This window comes from Balaenoptera physalus (genome assembly GCF_965194825.1).
Source record: "Balaenoptera physalus genome assembly, chromosome: 12".
Taxonomy (NCBI): Eukaryota; Metazoa; Chordata; class Mammalia; order Artiodactyla; family Balaenopteridae; genus Balaenoptera; species Balaenoptera physalus.
In genome coordinates this window covers 7767327-7788362 of record NC_138897.1, presented here as the reverse complement: position 1 = coordinate 7788362, position 21036 = coordinate 7767327, and the positions used below count along the sequence as shown (strand labels likewise).

At 37.5% G+C, this 21036-nt stretch overlaps 1 protein-coding gene across 8 annotated transcripts in view; it reads right to left on the bottom strand.

The window, feature by feature from the left end:
• The window catches only part of RTTN (rotatin), a 178148-nt gene that overhangs the window by 67543 nt on the left and 89569 nt on the right, over positions 1-21036 (bottom strand). For 7 of the 8 annotated variants that reach the window (XR_014251465.1, XM_082415873.1, XM_082415874.1 and 4 more), the window contains 6 exons: positions 16604-16697; positions 12475-12667; positions 10796-10886; positions 7468-7621; positions 4363-4500; positions 1630-1847 (listed from right to left, as the gene is read on the bottom strand). Coding sequence is in view for 7 of the 8 variants with exons in the window: in XM_082415873.1 (XP_082271999.1) it covers positions 1630-1847; positions 4363-4500; positions 7468-7621; positions 10796-10886; positions 12475-12667; positions 16604-16697 (888 nt within the window). In the remaining variant the exon portion in view is untranslated. Of the gene's footprint in view, positions 1-1629; positions 1848-4362; positions 4501-7467; positions 7622-10795; positions 10887-12474; positions 12668-16603; positions 16698-21036 lie in introns of those variants that run through there. The other variant, XM_082415877.1, reaches the window with a different exon arrangement.

Genomic DNA, 21036 nt, shown 5'->3' with positions numbered 1-21036 from the left:
ATCCTCCCATGTACGTTAAGTCATCTCTAGATTCCGTCTAATACCTAATACAATGTAAATGCTATGGGAATAGTTGCTGGGCACGCAGCAAATTCAAGTTTTGCTTTTTGGAACTTTCTGAAAATTTTTTAAAAAACATTGTCAATCCGCATTTGGTTGACTCCATGGAGGCAGGACCCGCAGATACGGAGAGCCAACCGTATTCCTTAAGGTGCAAAATCGGACTCAGTTAATCATGGGACTCAGTTAATCAAGCCTATTGTTGTGATGGTGACTGAGACAATTAGAACAGTGTCCAGTTTGGGTTCTAAACTAAGAAAAATCGAGTGGAATGAGTGAGGGAGGAGCTACAGGAAGTGGGGGCTTCCCAAGAATAGGTGTCTTTGAGGAATGCTTTGGGGACCTGTCCCCTAGAGCTCCAGCTCCTCAGGAAGCTGCTGAGACAGAAGAGGAAGTGTCGGGGAGCCCCTACGAGGCTCCTTCCTGTGCCGTGAGGACCACTAGAGTCCGCTGGGCGAGGGGGACAGAAGTCCCCGAGGAGCCCGCGAGCCCCTCCGCAGGCAGCTCAGGCGGGGCCGGGGGCTGCCCCTGCCTCTGCCACCCCCGCACCCCAACACAATCAGGCTGTCATGCCAAACACACAAGGGGCCGTACCAGGAGGACCTGCGCGACCACAACCCTCCCGGGCATGGGAGGCGCAAAGACCCCAGAACCCTAGGCCCCGGGGACGGCAGCAAGTGGGCAGAACACACGCTGACTGTGAAACGCGGCTGGCTGCCCAGGAAGCAGAAGCAAACCCTTCAATGCGCCCACCCACCAGTGACCCACCTTGCAGTGAGAAGACGAAAATCATAAAACCACATGATTATTTTCTTTTAATTTTAACTTTATTGGAGAATAGTTAATTTATTAAATGTGATTATTATTAAAAAGGATTCTTAATACTGAAAAATCTAGTAATATTCCTATTTGTAAAAAGCTGTGCAACTCAGGAAACACTTCCCATTTTTTTTTAACTGTTAATCTATATATAAAATAACAATACTTTAGTAGCTTTAGAAAGTTTTTGATGAAACAAAATTCTTTTTTCATATTTTAGGATTGCAAAAAAAAAAGTTTACAAGATAAAATAGGCAGCAGGGTTTGGAAAGGGGGCATCTTCTCAGAAATATGCCAACCACGTCCACCTTCCTCCACGGACATACACCTTAAACATATAGTTCATTTACAGTAGAAGCCAAATGCCATTGAGGTAAAAATATTTTCAAAGATGTAAACGTGTCTTGAAAGTGGCGACAAACTATGAATTATACCTGTATTCCTGAAACGTGATCATTCCGGTCATGATTCGGCAAACTATTCTGATAATCAGCCAGATTTAAATTACTAAGGTTTCATTTTGAATTTTTACATCATGTGTATTAAAGAAACCGGTCAGCATCAGATGAATGAGACTGGAGAGGAGATGGTTAATTTAACTTTATATATTTTTCTATTATTTAAATGGTCATAATGAGCATTAATTGTTTTTTAATTCAAATGATTGAAAAAAATTCTTACAAGACCAAGACTGAAAGTCAATTCATTTAAAAACTAAACCAAATTTTGAAAAATTAAGAAATCACATACCTGAAGAATTACTTCATTAAGTTGTTCTAGAGATTTCTGACTTTCCTGGGTTTTATCAAGAAGTGAAGCCACCGTTGGACTGTGGCATAAACTTGTTCTGTCCTTATCCTGGAGATGCGTCTTTGCTTCTTCAGTCAGGAGAAGAGAAAGGAATTGCAGGCTGGCAGCACACAGAGTGGGGCAGGTGCCAGACAAACCCACACATCTGCAGAGCACATCTGAAAGAGAGAATAACTCCACATGTAAATGACTGAAAACTTCTTCCAAATTAAAGAAGTTAATCAGATTTACTTGAGTAATGAAGTTTATAGCTTTTTTATTTCTAACGAAGTAAAGCTTATTAGCACACGAATAACCGTAGTCTTTAAAGGTAAGTTAAACAGTAGTACTAAGACAACCTACTGATGAAGGAATCTAATTTTCATTTTGTTCTTTTTATGTAGGTTCTTTTTTATATGAGTGTGAGTGTGTGTGTGTACAAGTGTACATATACACAATATCTGCTAAGATCTAAAATAAGAGGATTATATATAAACGAGTACTGATCCCTCTGGGGTCTACTGGGGGACCCAAAAACACTCTAGAGTTTTTGAGTTTTTATTTCAGTGCTAACCTTAAAAAATAGTTAATGTAACTCTACTCTGGATTATCTAGGTTACTATTTTACAAATAAGTGTGATTGTTTTTCTGTTTTCAAACAAGTTGATGCTAAACAGTACTTAAAACAAGACCCAGCTTGCAGTGTTGGCATAATGTAGGAACAAAGGTTTCAAAGTAGTTCAGAGAGAGAACAAGAGTGATTATGAAGTGATCTCCAAGTATAACAGAGAGGAAAGAATAGGCAAACAAACTCAAAAGAATCTAGACTGAAGCAGTCATTATTAATTTCCTGTTGTGAGCGCTGATTTAAATTTAGTCAAAAGAATGTTTGCTATATTACATTAATTTTATTAATTTGACTGCACTGGTTTATAATTTTGTGTTTTATTTTTATATTATTTTGGATTTATACTTGTCTAAGAGTTATAACCATAAGAATTTCTACCTAGATTCAGGCTTATAGAAATTCTTATGTTCTTAAGTAACATAGAAAAGAAATTTAGTCAGCAGGTTTCATGGGAATCATTTAAATGATGTCTAAATATTAGTCAGATTTGAGAAAAAACTGTTATAGATAACTTAAGTTACAAAGTGACTTAATATGTTTTAAATGCGTATGGGCACATGGGATGGAAAATGATAAGAGAAACAGAAAACAAACAAAAACAACCCCTCAGTAAGGAATATCAATGATCATTCTTATTAGTTATATTTTCATTAACATTGCTATTATCAAAGCTAACAGTATATGTAGTAGGTTGTGTTTTATTAACACCATTATTATATAAAACCGTGTGTATATTTTGTAGAAAGATTGTGAATTTAATATGTCTATTTTATCACTAGGGAAATAGTGTCAGGTAAACAGTCTTAAATCATAGGTCAGCAAACTTTTTCTGCAAAGGGTCAAAGGGTAACTAGGTATTTCATGCTTTGCAGGTCATGGGCCTTTGTCACAAATATTCACCTCTCTACCGCTGTAGCAGGAAAGCAGCCACAGGCAGTAAGGAAATGAATAAGCGTGGCTGTGTTCCAGCAGGATTTTATTTACCAGATCAGGCAGTGGCCAGATTTGACCAGCTGGCCTAGGTGCCCCATATGAGGGCTGTAAAGCATGCTGCTCTGTACTACTGGTGATTCAGATGATAAAGTAGTTTCCCCCCTGCCCCACACCATGGATGCAAGAGGAAAATATTAATCACTCACTTGGTCAATCTCTTTCAATTTTTATCTCTTTTAACAAAATAATAATCCCTAAATGGTCACTATTCCCCTTAGGGTAAACTCAGAACTCCTATATCCAGATAACTAACAATTCTGTTTCTTGCTGAACATGTACTTCCCCATAACCTTTACTACTCTGGTGACAAAATGTACCATACATGTAAGTTTACAGAATGACCAAATGATAAAATGAAATGTGAAAAAATAAGTCAATTGAATTAGTGGAAACTTAAAAGAACTCAATTTTGAATACATTTTAACTGGCTATTTTTAAAAGGTAACAAATGTTATTTATATACATTTACGTAAAAAAAGGCTCTTGCTATGCTAAAATTTAGAAGAGACTTTATGAAAAATTAAAGACAGCAGTAATATAAAAAACAATCATTTGTTTATTGTAGTAGGCAACTACTATATGGAAAACATCTTACAAAAATAATTAACTACACTATACCCTTGGCTATCAGAAAATCCCCACGTCTCAAGACAAGACACTATTTTTATTATAACTTTCCAAGTTATCATGTAAGCAGGATATTATATAGGCAGCTTTACCCACTCACAATGCGTATGTGTGAGAAAAGAGGTGGGTTTCTACATCAACAGAAGAAAATCTATCTCATTGTTTTATAATCACATCATATGTGTCTTCATAATGCCATAGGCTTTTCTTACTTTTTTTTACAGTATCTTGACATATGTTTCATTTTTTTTTTTAATGCATTTTTTGGGCTCCTCAAGAGCATTGCAAATTTCTCGAAGCAAGTACCTGGTTCCTCTTTCATATACCATGCCATAATTACTTAATTTTAGAGAATACATATAAATTATATATAAAATCAGACATAAGGGATTATCTTAATTTTTATTAGCAGAACAACCCCAAACCCAGAGAGACTATCTTCTTACCGACCACCGTTGCCCAGTACCTGGCCAGACCCATCGTAATAGATGGGAAAGAGGCAGGGCCAGCTTTCCTCAGGAGTGCGGCCAGAAGGTTAAATAAATGTGTCCATGTCTGATAAAAAGCCGATATTAACTCTATATCTATAAAATTAATCAAAACATTTCCAGTTATTAACACAAAGAAGAAAAAAACTCACCAAGACACTTCATTACACATAAAATAAGAGGTATGTATTTCATCAAATGAAGACAAATGTAATTCAACATGATCCAAAATTTATTTCAATTAATTTCTCCTTTTCATTGCTTCTTAAAGATCTCTCTTCCACCCACCCTCCTATAGACAAATGTATACACACTCACACATCCTCCTCTTATTAAAGCATATTCAACAATAAGCAGAAACTGGCAACTTGAATATTAAGCCATAGCCTCAGAACTACATATTGGGCACATCATAAATACATGTCATTGCTTGTGCTACTTCTGTAAAAGTGAAGTTTCTCCTGTTTCCTTTATCCCCTCTAGCAGCTTTGTGTAGGGGTGAAAGGGGAAAACATAATGGCCAAGGTCACAGCAGTAAAGAAAGGAAACTTCTTTGAAGAACAGAAAAGAGTATTTCCCCAAAAGGAAAACTATGATACAAAAGAGGATTCTGCAGCTTTGCCTATGTACGGCTAAGGGTGCAGCAATTAACCTTCTAGAGGAAAAGCAGCTTTTCCCTTCTCTCTACTAGGCAAATGGGAGCTGGAGGGCAATAGCTACCTTAGGACAGTCATCTGTGGCCACAGCGCCAGCAGTTATCTGCCAACTGTGTCAAACTCATTACAAGGAACTAAAGGCTTCCCCCTCAGTGTTCTTCAGCACCCATGAGGCACTGGGAAAGAACATCTTCCAGGGATTCTGGATTGTAGCAAACTTTGGTGTTTCTCAACCTTTTTGTCATTATCAGCTCTATAAATAGGAGTCTTTTTAATCATATGTCACCTTATCACAATCCCCATGAAATATTAATTTCACAGATACCATATATCTGTTTATGTAATATCTATATATTTATACTTTACACATAAAAAGAATAAATATAAAGCTTACTAGCTTTATTTAGTATAGGCTTAAGATGGTCAAATAAAATATTTAAGTTTAAAGTTAAATTAAAAACTAAAAAGCTATTCACATTTAACTTTATAACTGTACTTGCTGAATAATTTTAATGTAATTTATTTACACATATAAATTAAAATATATAAAATTATATATGAAAATCATCAAATCATATAAATATATACCAGAAGTGTAATCAATGTTTTATAAAATCATTCAAAACTGTTATTTTTCCAGAAAAAAATTTTAATTTCTTAAAAATTATTTTAGTGAATGTTTAGTGTTCGAAAGATATGAGAAAATGACTATTAACTTAACCACCTGCTAAATATACATTCAGATATTACTGACATTTCTTCTTTTCAGCACTTGGCATAATTAATTATGGGTTAAATAACTTCCATATACTTAAATATTAAAATATATACCATTTTAATTTAATTTTCAAAGCCCCAAATCAAAGCAAGGAAATGAATAAAACATCCACAAGGCAGCCAGTGGCAGCCAAAACATGCAGGCCACCTCTTGTCATGTGACTTTGGGATCAAGCATTAGATCAAAAGCACTCCAGTCACAGCCATGTTCGCACCAGCTTTTTAGCACTGATCTTGCATATTTCTCATGCATGTTCCATGAGCTCAACGTCAAAGCTTCTCAAGTGATACCCAACAAGAGAAACTAAATACTAAGGAATAAGATTTTATTGAGTAGAATTGAGCTTTTGAGGGCCACAAACCACTCCAGCAGCTAAGACTTTTCTCCCCCATCCCTTTCCCTCAAGAATCACTTTTTGCTCCGTGTAGGGAGACATCACCCTTGTAGAGAACGCATGGTGTAACCTAATTAGCTTAGTCAGGACATCACTGCCACTTGTAAAATTTCCATGTAAGTAATTACTGCTGCTCTAGCACTGGGATAACTTAGTACTGATGAGACACTGAGTACCGGCTTTGCTGGGCATCATAAACCACTTCACTTACCAGACTTAAACCCTGCAAATCCATAAATTCAAAGGACTAAATAAGAATGAATTGATGGGCAAAGAGAATTATCAAATGATCAATTACTTCATTATAAACTATTTTAGACAATTATCATATCTTAATTTTGACAACGAACCTTGTTGTTTTAATTTTCTCGCCTACTAAGCTCTATGTTCAACATTTCATCAAAGTATATTTTTTAAGAATTCCAGGACTTCCCTGGTGGTGCAGTGGTTAAGAATCCGCCTGCTAATGCAGGGGACACAGGTTTGAGCCCTGATCCGGGAAGATCCCACATGCCGTGGAACAACTAAGCCTGTGTGCCACAACTACTAAGCCTGTGCTCTAGAGCCCACGAGCCGCAACTACCGAGCCCGTGTGCCACAACTACTGAAGCCCGTGAGCCCTAGAGCGAGCACGCCGCAACTACTGAGCCCACGCACCACAACTACTGAAGCTTGCACGTTCTAGGGCCCGCGCACCACAACTACTGAGCCCGCGTGCTGCAACTACTGAAGCCCGCAGGCCTAGAGCCCGTGCTCCGCAACAAGAGAAGCCACCGCGATGCAAAGCCCGCACACTGCAACAAAGAGTAGCTCCCGCTCGCCGCAACTAGAGAAAGCCCACGCACAGCAACAAAAGCCAAAAAAAAAAAATTCCAGACCTTAGGAAATTTCTGATACTGCATTCGAGACTTGCTTAAACTTGTTATTTAGCCATAGACTATAAGAATAATTTACTCTCTAATACTTAGTGCACTTTCTAACATTTCATAAAGAACTTTACCCTCATTTAAAATGACAGCACAGGGAATGGTCTTTTATTAGACTACATAACTGCCTCAAATGGTCTCCTGGAACCACTTAAAATATCCAAACTATAAAACTCATTATAAAAGGCTTCCGAAATACTGGCAAAGAACAACCCCAAATGTGACCTTGATCTGAATACCTGGTGCAAGGTAAGATATTCTTCCTCAGTGTTATTTACTTTCATCCTAAACTAAAAAAATAAAGCTTACCTGATATATCTTTGGTGCATATGGTGAGAACTCTGATGACGTTTGTGATAAGAGGCTTCAGAAGCTCATCCTGAACCACAAGGTCGGGATCCACCACTAAACACGACTGCAGAAGCCTGGACAAAGAGGACAGGTATTCTAGGAGAAAGGATACCTATTCGAAAAGGGACATAAAGTACAACAAAGCACGTCATATGAAAAGCCCATCGCAGTGATAAAGTGTTTTAGTTCTCTATGCATTATAAGAAGTCACTTCTTTGTAACATAAGTTAATAAAAAGTAATAAAATATTCATCATAATTTTTAAAGACCTAAAATGAATACACAGCAGACAAAGCATTATTTTTCTCATAAGCATGTCATTAGTGGCCACATTAACACTGTCAACTATAATAATACCAAACAAAGCAATATTTCCAAAACCAAATTCTGAATTCTATTTAGAGAAAGAAAGTCTTTGTATTTTTCAAGTAGCTAAGCTGTAGAATCAATACTCTGGAAGAAGCAAAAAAGGCAGTCCAAAACCATAAAATCTACAATATTGTAAAGAAAGATTATAAAATACTCTTTAAAGTGTACAACTGAGGGGTGGGAAAAGCCAGCTTAATAGCCTAGTTATTGCTACAAATAAAATGCAAACATGTCCAATGTTTGGCCTCAACTATCCTTCAGCATAAAAATACTGTTCTTAGTTACAAAAGAAAAATTAAATCTTCCCCAAAATTACCAGTAAAAACATCTCTGGAATGTTGCTTGATACATACTAATACCATAAAAAGTATTAACTGGCAAAAGTACTTTAAAAAAAAAATTCTCTGGATATGTAATAATTTAAGAATAAACTGCGAGGCCTCATTTGCCCACTATCCCCAGGCAATGAGACAGCCCATATAAATGAACTTTACAGAGATATTCTGAAGCCTCTGTCTCGTTCTGTACACACGTGTGCACACAAACACGCACACTCACAGTTTTTCCTCCCACCTTATTCGGCTGCTGTTGTGAGAGCAGGGACCATTGGGCATTTGTGGAGGTATAGTGCCTCTATGGTAAATGGCCTCAGACTATTTCCAAATAGTTCTTCTGCCCTACTTCTCTTGATGAAAGGTACTCCCTTTATCTAATCTGCAGATATATTTTACATAAAAGTATAGGTGGCGCTACACTTTTCCTACTGGGTAGAATGCAAGCAGTTTGTGAAATTTAATTTCCTTATTGCTGTGAAGTATTTTTTGATCCCTTCATACACTACACTACTGAAGTTACAGCGAGTCTGCCCTCTCCAGGTATGGTGTAACCATAAATAGATAAACCATGGGAGGTGAGAGCCAGCAGGAAGCATTAGAGAGAGAGAACAACTGAGCTGTCAAAGATTCTTTTGTAAATTACCATACTGAAGATGTAATCAGCTATTGATATGGTAGTTGATAAAGTACCTCTTCTTTTATGTTTGAAAGTCCGTCTTCAAATAAACAGACCGACCGACCGAGCCCATGCTTCAGAACCCTCGCACCTTGGCTGCCTGCAAGCTCACCATGCAGAGTCCTGCCCACACGCTCTGCCCACGACCCACGGCCTGTTTCCTCACCTCCGAGGCATCCGCTCAAATCTCACCTCCAGGAGGCCTTTTCTGACCACCCGACAAGAAAAACATCACCCTGTCTCCCCTTTCCCCATCCTCATTTATTTTTTCCACACCATTCGTCACCATCCGATAAAACAGTTAAATTTTATTTACTGTTTACTGTCTGTCTCCTGTACCGAGGACACAGACTTCATGTGGGCAGGGGTATGTGTCTGCTTTGTTCACAGATGCATCACTAGCACCTACAACACAATGTGGCAAAGCGTATGCTCCAAAATTTTTCTGGAATGAATGATCTTATATAAGGACAAAAAGGCAAGAACATTTAGTCTACATAAGGCCAGGTAGTGCAACAGTAAAAGCGTGGCTTCTAGAACCAGCTTGCGTGGGCTGGAATCTTGGCTCTGCCCCTTACTGTGTGAGTGACCCTGGGCAAGTTACTCATCTCTGGGCTCCAGTCATTTCCTTTATAAAACAGGGCCGCTAATGGTACTTCATGTGATTGATGTGAGGATTACATAAATTCACAGAAACAAACACCCATGAAGGTTTGTTACTGTTATTATTCATCCATTCCACAGGGACTGAATGAGCACCTGCCATGGGAAGGGCACTGTGCCCGACACTCAGGACACAATGGCATGAAACAGGAAGGCCCTGCCTTCATGGAGCCCTGAACCCTCTAGCCCCATCTCCGCCTCGCAGATTCCGCTCTGGCCACTCCTTTCTGCTTCTTGAATAGGCCAGCTCTCAGGGGCCCTGCTATGCCCCATAGGACCAGCTTCCTCACTAACGTCAGGCCACACGTCACTGTCTGAAAGCCCCTCCCTGACCACCCCATGCGGAAAAGCCCTGCCCCCCCAACTCTGACCTCACTTCCTGTCCCTGCTTTTAGTTATTCTTCTTCGATGTCTAAGACATCATCTGGCATATATGTAGCTGCTCACTATCTACTCTCCCAACTTGAGGGAAAGGGTCTTTGCTTTATTCATTTAGGGAAGATCCTGGTACACAGTAGCCCCTTAATAAAGATTTGCTGGATGGACAGACAGAAAAATGGAGGCGATGGCCATTACGCAAATAAGCACACCCACAAATGAAAACGCTGCACTGGGACAGGGCTTGGAAGATGATGCACAGTGTTACCCAGCCTTTTCCCGGGGGCTCTGCCTTATTCAGAAAGCTCAAAGAAGACAGCGCAAGGCAACAGACACCGCTAGCCCACCTGTGATTACCTCTCACCCCAAATCAATCGTGCAGCCCTTCTTACAAAATCTGATGTTAAGATAACACTTCTATTAGCAGCAACTACACTAAATTATCTGTGAAGGAACAAACATAAATTTATTCTTATTAGACTGAGTTTTGAAAACACACAGAATTTAGTCACTAAGTATTTCACAACTTCAATTTATGTGGAAATGACAGAGACAGCCTAAAATCACAGAAGGGGAAGGTGGGCTATACAACAACCCCTTTTTTTAATACGGTGCTCAAAGATACCCAGATCCTTGATTAAACAGTTCTAGCTGGTTAATGATGGAACCAGGAATACAATCTAGGTCTTCAAACCCCACTGCTCTTTTCTACCATCTATTAAGTAACCTATTTCAAATAACCTCGTCATACCACGTATATCCTGAGAGATTTTCAACCTTCTCCTGTGGTTAGTATATCCTCAGCAGAGTTTACGTTTCTGGCATTTAAGGGTAAACGAACGCACGTGCAGACGCAGGCGCTTACCTGAGCCTGAGTGTGTTCAACAGGAGGTGACGCAGGCAGCAGGGCCCGGAGCTCCTGGACGCTTGTCTCTATGAGGGTGGCATCTGCGACGCTGTGAAGGACAGAGAAGGAGCAACCTTCTCACGTGATCGGTATGCTTATTGCTGAAGACTAACTCAGTAACCAGAATTTAAGGAATTCGGGTATAACCATGAACAGAATTCCGGAAAAAGGATTTTTACAAAATAAAGGAAATAAACGTTTATAAAAAGTTACCCTACAATATTTCAGAACACAGGAAAAGATCTCATCAGATAAATGTGGGAAACAAAGAATCCTAAGAAAAATATCTAATGAAACCTATTAAAAGCAGAATAAAATATAATAAAGCCCTTTCAGAAGGAAAAGAAACAAGAGAAAGACCTTGGTGGTTACGTCCCTATTTAAAACAGGAAAAACATTTGCCAGGAAATAAGTTCTGATTTAGAAAGTAAAAAACAAAATAATGAAAAACAAACAGGAAAAAAAATTTTTAATCAGAAATAAAGAACAGGGATGGAAATATAAGCCTTTGCCATAAAAGAGCCTTTAATACTTCTGTGCCCTCAATGTCACAACAGACTCTTAACTGACTCTGGAGAAGCAAGAATATTCCTAAAGCCCCATTCTGACCCTTTGTGAGGCAGGAAACATTCAAGAAGGAATCAACTAGCAGTTTCCTTTTTTCAACTCTAGTAGGCATCAAAGTAGAAAAGATGACAAATGAATGTAAACAGAACAAACTCACACCTTGCTGCTTATTATAAAGGGCAGAGTAAAGGAGTAATCACAACTGAGTGAAGGGAAGCAAGGCAGACTTCTTTCTTTTTAGACTGTTCTTATCCCAGAAAGAAAGAGAAAGCATTGTGATTGGGCAAAGAGGAGGAAGACATTTCAGACAGTGAATGTTCAAAGGGCAGAGACAGAGAAATGCAAATGAATGTGTGGTGAACAGGAGGTAGGTACACTTGGCTAGAATAAACACATGTCAGGAGAAAAGGAACACTTAAGATAAGAGAGTACCCTAGACAACAACACTTTTAATCCTAACAGTAACCCCATTAACTAGGTGTTATTAATGACACTTCAGAGATTAAAGTTACTTTCCCAAGGCTGCAACACTAGTGAGAGAATGAACTCTAATTAGGAATTAAGTCGGACGGAATTCAATATCCTTGGCCTTTTTAACTATACCATATAGCCAATCAGAAAATCAGAAAAAGTTATGTCAGACACTGATTAATATTAGATAAATGGAAGAACCAAATCATGATTTCCCTAAATTTTATCAGACTACTTTCTAATAAAACTCTCAGGCTCCCATAACTAAATAACTCCAAATGAACTTTAAAAATGACTTTTCAAACCAAGGATGTTACTCTGATATGACTGCTAGGGAGATGAACCCCAAAACTCCTTCTTCCATTCTGAATGACCAAGGAGACTTGCATCATATTCCTTGAATGTGGCAGAGGACAAATAAGGTTTCAGAACTTCAGAGTTTAAAAAACATCAGGACGGGGAGCTAGTGAAGCTTAACAGTCAACATAACAAACCCATCCAAGTGCTTTAACAGATCTAAAATAAAAACTGTCGAGACAATTCTGGCAAAAGCAAAAGCCTGCAGTCTACACGCCTCTCTGGGAGTATTTATCTCTTACCTACAAAGAAGCTCTATGAGACGAGCTTGTCGAAAAGCATTTGCAGTGTCGCCTGGAGTCGTTGCCAAGAGGCTGTCTAGGAGGCTGCACATCGCGGAAAGAAGAGGCGGAGTGACAAAAACACACTGTCTGGGCAGAGGAGCAGAAAGGGATGAATCATGAGGAAGCCGTGGAGATGCAGTTTCATGCTGACCTATTATTGAAATAAGTGTGAAAATTATCACCATTTTGTTTACCTTGTGGTTATGTACAATATTCACAAGTTCTGATAATCAGAGGAAACTTCCTAAAATTGCCAAAGAAGAGGTGGCTGGGAAATTCCCTTAACTGCTCAACACACCTCAACCCTGAGGCCAGGGAGTCAGACGTCCAACTCCTCCAGAGTGTGTGTGTGTGTGTGTGTGTGTGTGTGTGTGTACATGCATGTACACAAGGGTGTGTGTGCCTACCTTGGGTGACAGTGTACTAGCCAAGACAAGAAGGGCAGGGCATGGTTTTGTGTCCCAAGCACTCAGACACTGGGGCACAAACCGATGCTCCACAATCCTTTTTTTGAAACTCTAGGGGTCAGAAGTGTTTCAGAATTCAGAATATTTTTAGATTTTAGAAAAGTAATAAGGTATGCGTACCATATATTAATTAACACTTCCAGTGGAATCTTGGGCATCACCCCATAAGGAAATAAATATTTCTGCAATGTAGCAGACACATAATCACAGCAAGCAGGATGAATACATAAGCAAATACAACCTCAAACTAGAATTGGTCAGATTTTGCAGCCAACTGTATGCAGGCACGGGCAAGTTTTACTGCCACCTGTGTTCTGAGAAAACTTTCCGTTTTCAGACATTCTGGATTTTAGAACTGAAGATATGAGGGAACTTTCCTAGAAGACTCAGCAGGGTACTGCTAACAAGAAAGCTTAATCGGCCTCAAGATTCCCTCATGACCTTCGTTTCTTATTTCTTTTTTAAAGAAACGTTATATTTTGAATAAATCAAACTTACAGAAAAGTACAAGAGTACAAAAATTCCCAGTATACCTTTACCCAGATCCCTAAATATTAGTATTTTACCACATTTTATCTACCTACCTAGCTTCTTATGAACTGTTCGTGAGCTGCACACAAATACCCCTTTAATCCTAAGTTAACTTCCTAAAAACAGGACTTTGTCTTTTATAACCACAGTACAATGATCAAAACCAGGAAATTAACATTGATGTAGTGGTACTATCTAATCCATAGACCTTTTCCAAATTTTGCATACTGTCCCACCAACATCTTTTACAGCAAAAGGAAAAAGTTCTTTTTCTTGTTTTGATCCAATTCGAGATCTGCTTTGCATTTAGTTCTCATGTCTCTGGGTTTTGAACTGGAAGGGTTCCTCAGTCTTGCTTTGTTTTTCAGGACCTGGACATTTTGTGTGGAACACAAGCTAGTTCCCTTGTAGAGTGTCTGATGTTTGATGTTGCCTCGTCATTAGATCTTCAGGACATTATATCAGGAGAAACATGATTCCTATTTGTCCCATTACGGGTGGTGTTAACTTTGGCCATTGGTGGATTAAGGTGGTGTCTACTAGGTTTCTCCATTATAAAGTTATAATATTTCCCTTTGTAATTAACTAATTCCTTGGAGGAGGCACTTTGGGACTATATACTGTCAAGACAGATTTGATATTTTAAACTAAATTGGGAAAATTAAATTTAGGGAATTCCACAGAAATAGTGCAAATGCTTTTAAGGGAAAATTTTATATATTCACAAAAGATGTATTACATGTCTTCAGCACTTCTAGGGCAGCATACAGAAGAAAAGAATACCAATAAAATAGGAAGGGCTTAACATTTAAGAAATTCAAACTCATTCAATATATTAAAAAAAATTAATGTTTTATCTGGAGAGAACTATCTCAGTTATTTATATTTGTAATACTCAAATATACTAAGATTTTTATTTTGTAATGATTCTTTTCAACTTTGTAGATCAAATGTACACTTATAGATCATGAGACTCTGTTAAAGGCTTTCTTAAAACATAAAAGGATTTTTCTTTTACAAAAGTTAGAAACTAAACTTAAAAATGAGAAGTTGGACATCTAAAGTGGCCCTAATGTACATGATAGGGAAAATTCTCGTCATCCTGCTCTAAATTGCTTTGGTGCATAGTAATTCCCTGGTTAATCAAGAATTAACATAACAAGAAATAAAAGGACAGACCAGCTTCATGGAGAAATCCTTCACTGAGAATTCCAGCTGAGGGAACTATAATCTCATTATCACTAAAAAAATTTTATCTTAACACTAACTATTTTAAAGAGACGGAATTTAGAAAGATATGTAACAACAAAATTGCTTTAGTCTTAAGGCTCACTGACAAAATATATTTAATGCTTTCCAGTACTATTCAAAGGTTCATTGGCAGATTCAACAAAAAGGAGTAAAATACTTTTTTGTCAAATACATACATTGAAGTAATTGGCAACCAGTAAAACTGTGCATGAATATATATTCTAAGCACAATCCTTGAAAATAAATCCAAGCCAAGAATAATGAAACCAAAAAACAAACAAAAACCACACAACTGTATGTTCACATAAAAACCTGTATGACTGTTTGTAGCATTATTATTCATAAAAGCCAAAAAGTGGATAAAATCCAAATGTCCATCAACGGATTGAATGGATAAATGAAATGCAGTATATCCATATATCCATATATATCCATATAGTATATCCATATGTTGGAATATCATTCAGTAATAAAAAATGAATCACTGATACAGACTATGACACAGATGAATCTTAAAAATATTATGCTGAGTGAAAGAAGCCAGACACAAAAGAACACATATTGTTTGATTCCATTTTTATGAAATGTCCAAAACAGGCAAATCTATAAAGAGGGAAAGTAGATTAGTGATTGCCTCGGGCTGGGGAGAATGGGGGAGATCAGGAGTGATTGATTGCTCATGGGAACAAGGTTTCTTTTTGGGGTGATGAAAATGTTCTAAAACTCACTGTGGTAATGATTGCACAACTCTGTGAATATATTAAAAAACAATGAATTGTACACTTAAAATGGGTGAACTGTATGAATGTGAATTATATCTCAATAAAGCTGTTTAAAAAATAGTAACGTAACACACTCCTAGAAATAAATATTCATGAAATTCATTATCAAATTGCATTTCATGCTCTGTGTCCTTAGCCACTTAAAACAACCTGAGTTTGCTCCTTTTGTTCTTAAGAGGATCAAATGAGTACTTTCTATAATTATACTCTTTTGTATATTGTTAACATAAATTACTAACAACCAAAACGAGACATTGTTTAGGAAGTTATGGAACAAACACTGTAATGAAAATTCAGAGTAAAATCTTACTTAAGCCAGTATCTCTAAAGTTTTAGAAAGCATTTTCTCTGCACATGCTTATATTTCAGTGCTTAAAATTACCTTTTTTTTAGGTAGTATATTCCATATAGGTTAGGAATTTAATGCTACTGAATAAAGGTCTATCTACTGTCTTAGAAGAAACAAAAGTTAGGTTGTAATCTATATGAATATATAAAGCGTAAAGCATAATAGAGTTGGAGGCAGTGCCTAACACAAAGACTAAAATCGATATATTGTCATTAATAAAAATAAATCCTAGGCTACTCATCACGCATTTCTAACAAAATAAAGACTCAAAACACTTTGTGTGCTTTAAAATGAAAGCATAGGCTCTGCAAAATACTTATGACCCCATTCGCATCACTTTCAAGTGGATTACTGTGGTAAATTGAGGTGTTTTCACAAAAGGGAAAAAAAATGAAGCTAATTAATATTCATTAGTTCCTCGATTCAAACACCAAATATCTATTCTTATCTAATAGGAAACCATATGGCAATCAGACTATTTATTTGATGGCCAAATTCCCATTTATTAGTTAAGAGTATTTGTTTTGTTAATTTCTGATCTATTTATTCTATCATGTTCTGTGATATTTCATTTTGTTCTTATCTAGACAGTTTGTTCTGTGACTTATTTAATTTGGTTCTTATCCAAACATTTACTTTCAACATATCTGCCTGGACCAACTTATCATTTTTATTTTTGAAAGTAGAATGTCTTCCTAAAAGGATACCTTGAGCCACAAACGGGTCATGTGAGGCTTCAGGGAGAGGCGCCGTGCAGAGCACTAGCGGCTGAAATTCAGCACTTGCCGACGAAGCTGCCACCTAGGGATCAGTAAAGAAAATCATTCTGTACTCGAACAGTCATTCATTAACATTGCTAATTGGAAAATGAAACACGAGCAATATATATACAAGATATCCTCGAACAAAAAGGTTTATTACAAAAGTACACTAGTTCGTATAACTGGAAAACACTACGTATCTTGAAAGTTAAAACAGTCTTTTGAATGGCATTTTCTACTTCTTCTTATAGGACCTGTTACAGTTTATATAAATCAGTAACTCAAAGGAGCAAAGTTTTGATTTGAAGCCCATCTAGATTTTAAGGTCCTGATAAAAGCCTATTCTCACTTACGCTCAAATGTTGAAAGGCTAAAAAAAAAATCCTACTTGATAATTTGTTGTGTCCTTTGAGATATTTTGCACTTCTTAATTCATAATAAAAGAGTTTTTTAAAGTTTCAAATGGCACACACAAATTGTAATAGTGCCTCTAAAAGAATCCGGAGAAGTATTAAAAGATTGTTCTCTACCTCTCCCCATGTCACAACTGAACTGTTTTTAAAAATTAGGCAATATCTGACATTGTTCTTCAGAATACATTTTTTGGAAACATTAAACATAACAGAAATTCTGTAGAAAACAAACACAATTTCACGCACAGGTTTACCAATGGGCAGCCTGTAAAAGCCTTAAAACTGAAAAAGCCCAAACTGATGTCAAGTACCTCATATGTGGAAAATACTGTATCTTCCCATCAATTTTCTTTTCTCTGAGACAGCACGAACTTTCCATACTTGGATAAGCTCCAGGTCCGTGCATGCACACAGGTAAGCTGTCAACAGAACTTATGAATCAACCCTACCGCAAACCCAGATACTGTACAGCTCACGATATTTGCATATTGATTACATATCTATTCTAACGCTTAAAGTAGGTACCTTAGACTTGATATAACAGGATGAAAACAAAACCCAAGGTTATTTTCATTTGCAGTTTCTGATAGTAAAGAGGATATAAATTTGAAGAAAATGGCACACGAAATTAATACATAGTTTTTAAAATTCCCTCTTTCAACTTAAGACCTCAATCGCCTCTCACCACTTCAAGTATGACATTACAGTAATAAGAAATAAGTGACAGAAGCTGTAGCCAAAAAAGTAAGCTAAGCACATAAAGTCATCTAAAAATGAAGGCTGGATAAATCTCAGTCTAAATAAATCACTCATAAATAAGCATGTATAAAATGCCTTATTTGATATAACATTAGATCTACATAACAGGGAAAAAGACCTAAAGACATTTTAAAAATTATATTTACCTACAATCGGTTATAAGAGATGTGTTTTAAAAAAAAACCAGTTCCTGTCAGTAGACATCCAGATAACTTTTAGCGTGTGAAGCAACAAGCACACACGGAGACTGGCATCACAACCGTGCAGGAGCTGATGAACGAGCCTGGCTCCTGCCACAGGCTCCCTTGGTTACACAAGAAAATTTAAGAGGACAAGGATGCCGGAATCCTTTATCTTTTCACTGAACATCCTTTCAGTTGGCAAACACTCAAGCAGTCCTCACTACTGATGAAAACAGAGATAGCATTCACTGCAGGAAAAGAGAGCTTCTGAGGGCCACTAAATACCTGCCTCATTAGAACGCTAAGTTGCCATTCGTGACCAAGGTCAGGCATTAATAAACGCCATGATTTTCCTCCGTATAGTCCAAGGAAGGGATACACAAATTTTGAAAATATGATTTTAGAAAGCATCTAATAGTTGCATTATAACTTACCCCATATGGCTGAGAAAACACAAGAACTTCTTTCTATAGCAATATACTGTGTTTTAAAAATTGATTAGGGGTGATTTATATTTCTACTAGCCTATCTATATTTTTAAAATTTGCTATGTCAACATATTACTATTTTAATAAATAAAGGTAAAAAAGTATTAAGCTGACTTGCTCTAGTACTATGCTCAAATCCTGCTTGCTTGAAAATAATCTTCAACGGACGCTCATTTGATTATATTTAATAATACACATCAATACATAAACGTGTTGTCATCCTGTTCTATAAAATAACTTTTAACCACCATCAAACAAATGTCAATTCATCTTTCTCTAATGTCCTTTGTAATGCTTCACGACATTTTACTTTGCTGAAATGTCTTTATATCTTTACAGCTGTTATCTCTTATCTCTTCAAATCCAAAACCGGACTCAGCTCTCCTGGCTAACCCCACCTGGTTACACCAGGAATCAAACTTCAGCCTTCTTCCCACCCTCAAAACAACCCCATCTTGCATCTTCTGAATATCTAAGGCATTCAGTACCACACAGCTTGGCATTCAGCTATTTCCTAATTACGCTTTATGTTCTCAAGTAGACTTTCAAACCTCATAAGTGGGTACTGAATTCTAAGACATATTTGAGTATCTTTTTAGTTCCTTGAAAATGTATACATAATATAAAAAAGGGATTGATCCTTTCAAGCCCATTTCAATTGCCACTTCTTACACAAAATCACTCCCTATTTCAACATTCCTTCTAATCTAAGCTCACTGCACCCTGACTGTAACATCTATTTTGGCACTGATCATATCTTGCTTTGTAGTGAAGGAGCAAAACATCATGGCCAACGACCTGGGCTCTAGAGCCAAACACACTTCTGGATTCAAATAACGTTCCACCAGTTAGCAGTGCTGGAACCTTACACAAGACGCTTATTCATTCCATGCCTTAATCTCTTCTTCTGTAAAATAGTAAAATGATTTTCAGTTTTTTAAAGACTAAGAGGACCCATGAGTAAAATTTCTCTATAAATGTTTAAATAAACTTAAAGTAAAATCAGTTTTCCTTAAATTAGTGCTCCAGGAAGTTTGAAAGAATCACATATTTCACAAAGAAAAGCTCAAAAGCAAACGACCCACATTTCCTTTTTTTTGATAATTGATAAAACAGATTTTTAAAAATACAGACATAATTCTGCTCAAGAGCAGCAGAAAAGATCACATTTTGTTCTTAAAGCTGTTGCTACAAACTGGTTTGTCCTAGGCATAAACACCTATCTAGTTCGGGTATTTCTGAGAAGTAGAAATGTGATTTCAGGAGGAAAAACAACTGATACCTGACCTCTCCTCCCCTGGGGAAGGAGACACTGAGTTGAGGGAAGCCATCTCTGAAAAGGCATTTATTTACCAGGGCAACACCCCCAAGGTAACAATGACACTCCTTACTCTACCTATAATTTACAGAACATACAAGTCGCAATCAACTAAACTCATATTCATTAGATAACACCATTACAGTCCCTAATGTGGCACTAACAGCACAGAAAGGATAGTGACCCAGCAGCAGCACACTGGATGACGACAGGACCCATAGCAAAAGGCAGTGCTTTCCCCAGAAAGACAAAGTGGAAAAACAAACCAATCAACAAACTGTATCTTTTCTCAATTCTGGGAGACATACAAATGAATGATATAAATAACCAGGTAAACCCATTAGCAAGATTTACATCCACTCAACTGATACCTCAATTCGTAACTTCAACATTTTCTTATACCTGAGAAAGCGTTAGTTGGTCTGGGTACTGACAGTTTAGGTTTAAAGTAATACTGGTATAAGGACTTCCCTGGTGGCGCAGTGGTTAAGAATCCACCTGCCAATGCAGGCGACACAGGTTTGATCCCTGGTCTGGGAAGATCCCACATGCCGTGGAGCAACTATGCCCATGTGCCACAACTACAGAGCCTGCACTCTAAAGCCCGTGAGCCACAACTACTGGGCCTGCAAGCCACAACCACTAAGCCCGAGCGCCACAACTACTGAAGCCTGTGTGCCTAGAGCCCATGCTCCGCAATAAGAAAAGCCACTGCAATGAGAAGCCTGCACACCACGATGAAGAGTACCCCCGCTCGCCGCAACCAGGGAAAGCCCGCGCACAGCAACAAAGACCCAACGCAGCCAAAAATAAAGAAAGAAATAAATAAAGTAATGGTATAATGAATAAACTCTCCATATTTGTCTCCTGCTGGAAAAAAGATACACAGTATATCTTATATGGTAAGGAAAATATGACAATTCGTAGAATTGGGGTAATTAGATTAATTTTTGTGAATAAAAGTCACGAATTCGGTGAGTAATTCACCAATACCAAAACTCTTCTGTTTGGAAACCAAAAAAGAAAGAAAGAAAAAAGTTGACTGTAAAAATTCTAACAGGTAATACTAGTCTTTTGAGAAGCTACAAGAAGGTAAATCTTACATAAGACACTGCAACGAAGGGTAGCCCCCGCTCGCCGCAACTAGAGAAAGCCCGCGCACAGCAACAAAGACCCAACACAGCCAAAAATAAATTAATTAATTAAAAGAAAAATGTAA